The sequence below is a fragment of the Phalaenopsis equestris genome, unplaced genomic scaffold, assembly GCF_001263595.1.
Source record: "Phalaenopsis equestris unplaced genomic scaffold, ASM126359v1 Scaffold196703, whole genome shotgun sequence".
Taxonomy (NCBI): domain Eukaryota; kingdom Viridiplantae; phylum Streptophyta; class Magnoliopsida; order Asparagales; family Orchidaceae; genus Phalaenopsis; species Phalaenopsis equestris.
In genome coordinates, this window is record NW_018216652.1 from 1 (window position 1) to 1622 (window position 1622).

Consider the following 1622-nt stretch of genomic DNA (forward strand, 5'->3'; position numbering starts at 1 on the left):
CCTCCAATTGAAGAAAAGTTATGAGACAACAAATGGTAAAGAAAATCAACATAGCTTTGACTAATTATTATTTGATAAAAAGGAACATAAGTTGATTTGCCTGCCCCATAAGGTGTATATGATTTAATCTTACTCGAATTAATCATTTCGATTTCTATATTTAATTATTTCATCCTTAGCAAATTATTTCAAATTAAAGTAGCTCAACAACAGTATTTCAACTTTACCTGCCCATTAACATATGTATTTCATTTTTTAAAAGGTTAATAATACCTATATTTCTTATGTGATTTGAAATATTTGTGTTATAAAATTTAAATTAAAAAGAAAAAGTATTAATTAAAAAAAAGTAGTCCAGCAAGCCTTTTTTTAATTAATATTATTTTTTTGAGCAAGCGTGGGAGGACAAAAATTAAAAATGGATTACGGCTCATATTCAGCATTTTCGCTAAAAATAAAAATATGAGATGTAATAATTGAATCAGCACACAAAATACATGAAAAGACCTGAAGGAATCAAACTACGACAAAAAATCAATACGAAATGGTAATTCTGGCAGCAAATCCGAATCCCTTTCTTCCAATTGTTCATCCATCCGAACTCTTCCCCACAATCCCTTTCCCCGTGGCCATGGATTCCGACACAGAGGCGAGTTTCTGCAGATTAAGCCGGACAACAGTATCGGCGAAGACCCTCGTATCGTTTTCCGTATTCCCTTCCGGCACATCGACGATGTACGACTCCAGCACCACCGTCCACTCATCGCTCCCCTGTTCTCGATCCGATCCCCCAAAATCCGTCACCGTTCTCACGGATCGGTAGTTCCTCAGTCGATGCTCGCCGCCGATGATGGTGAATCCGGTGATCCTCTGCTCGTCGTCGAGAATGTCGAGTCGCTCTATGCTGTTGCTCCCCGGCAGACCGGAGATGACGCTGACGTCGCGGAGGCAGCCGACCTGAACCCTGCCGCCGCCTTTGATGGCGCAGCTGCGGATAAAGTGTTTGTAGATTTGGGGGAGATCGAAGCGGCGAACCACCGACCAAACGGTGGCTGCCGGTGCGCGGATTCGCTGCGCGTTTAGTGAAGAGCATTGGCCGGGGCCGACAAGGTGCTGGTGGTGAGCCTCGATGGTCGGCTGGAGCGCGATGTATTCGACGGCTGTTAAGCCTAGCTGAAGATCGCCGGAATCTGGTTGGGGCGGCGGGGATCTGTGGTGTGCTTCGCTGCGGTTCATCGTGTTTGTTTCTAGCTGAAGTCGGAGATGGCTAAGGGGATGTTCTGATTTATACATATTGCGGCGGAGGCTGCGCCATTTTTGGAAAGCGGACTTTTTTGGCTACCGACGTTGAATTTTTTTTTGTGGATTTATATGATAATTGGTACTTTTTCAAAAATTATCCATAAGACCAATAATAACGAAATATAAATGATGTAAAAAAGCGTTTAATAAGCTCATAATTTTTGCGGGAGGCTTATGAAAATTAGTTTGGAGCTTAAAATAATTTATTAGTTTGAACTGAGAATTGGTTCTAGAAAAAGGGAAATTACAAAGTAAAGATCAAAATGATATACCAAGAGGGGGAGAATTGACATGTTTAATGACTACTATTGTAACATGCA

At 41.4% G+C, this 1622-nt stretch overlaps 1 protein-coding gene across 1 annotated transcript; it reads right to left on the reverse strand.

The window, feature by feature from the left end:
• Window positions 1-496: 496 nt before the first annotated feature.
• Window positions 497-1241, reverse strand: LOC110035200 (abscisic acid receptor PYR1-like). The gene has a single exon (XM_020739437.1). The coding sequence runs from the start codon at window positions 1234-1236 to the stop codon at window positions 589-591; it is 648 nt and encodes a 215-aa protein (XP_020595096.1). The 5' UTR covers window positions 1237-1241; the 3' UTR covers window positions 497-588.
• Window positions 1242-1622: the final 381 nt, after the last annotated feature.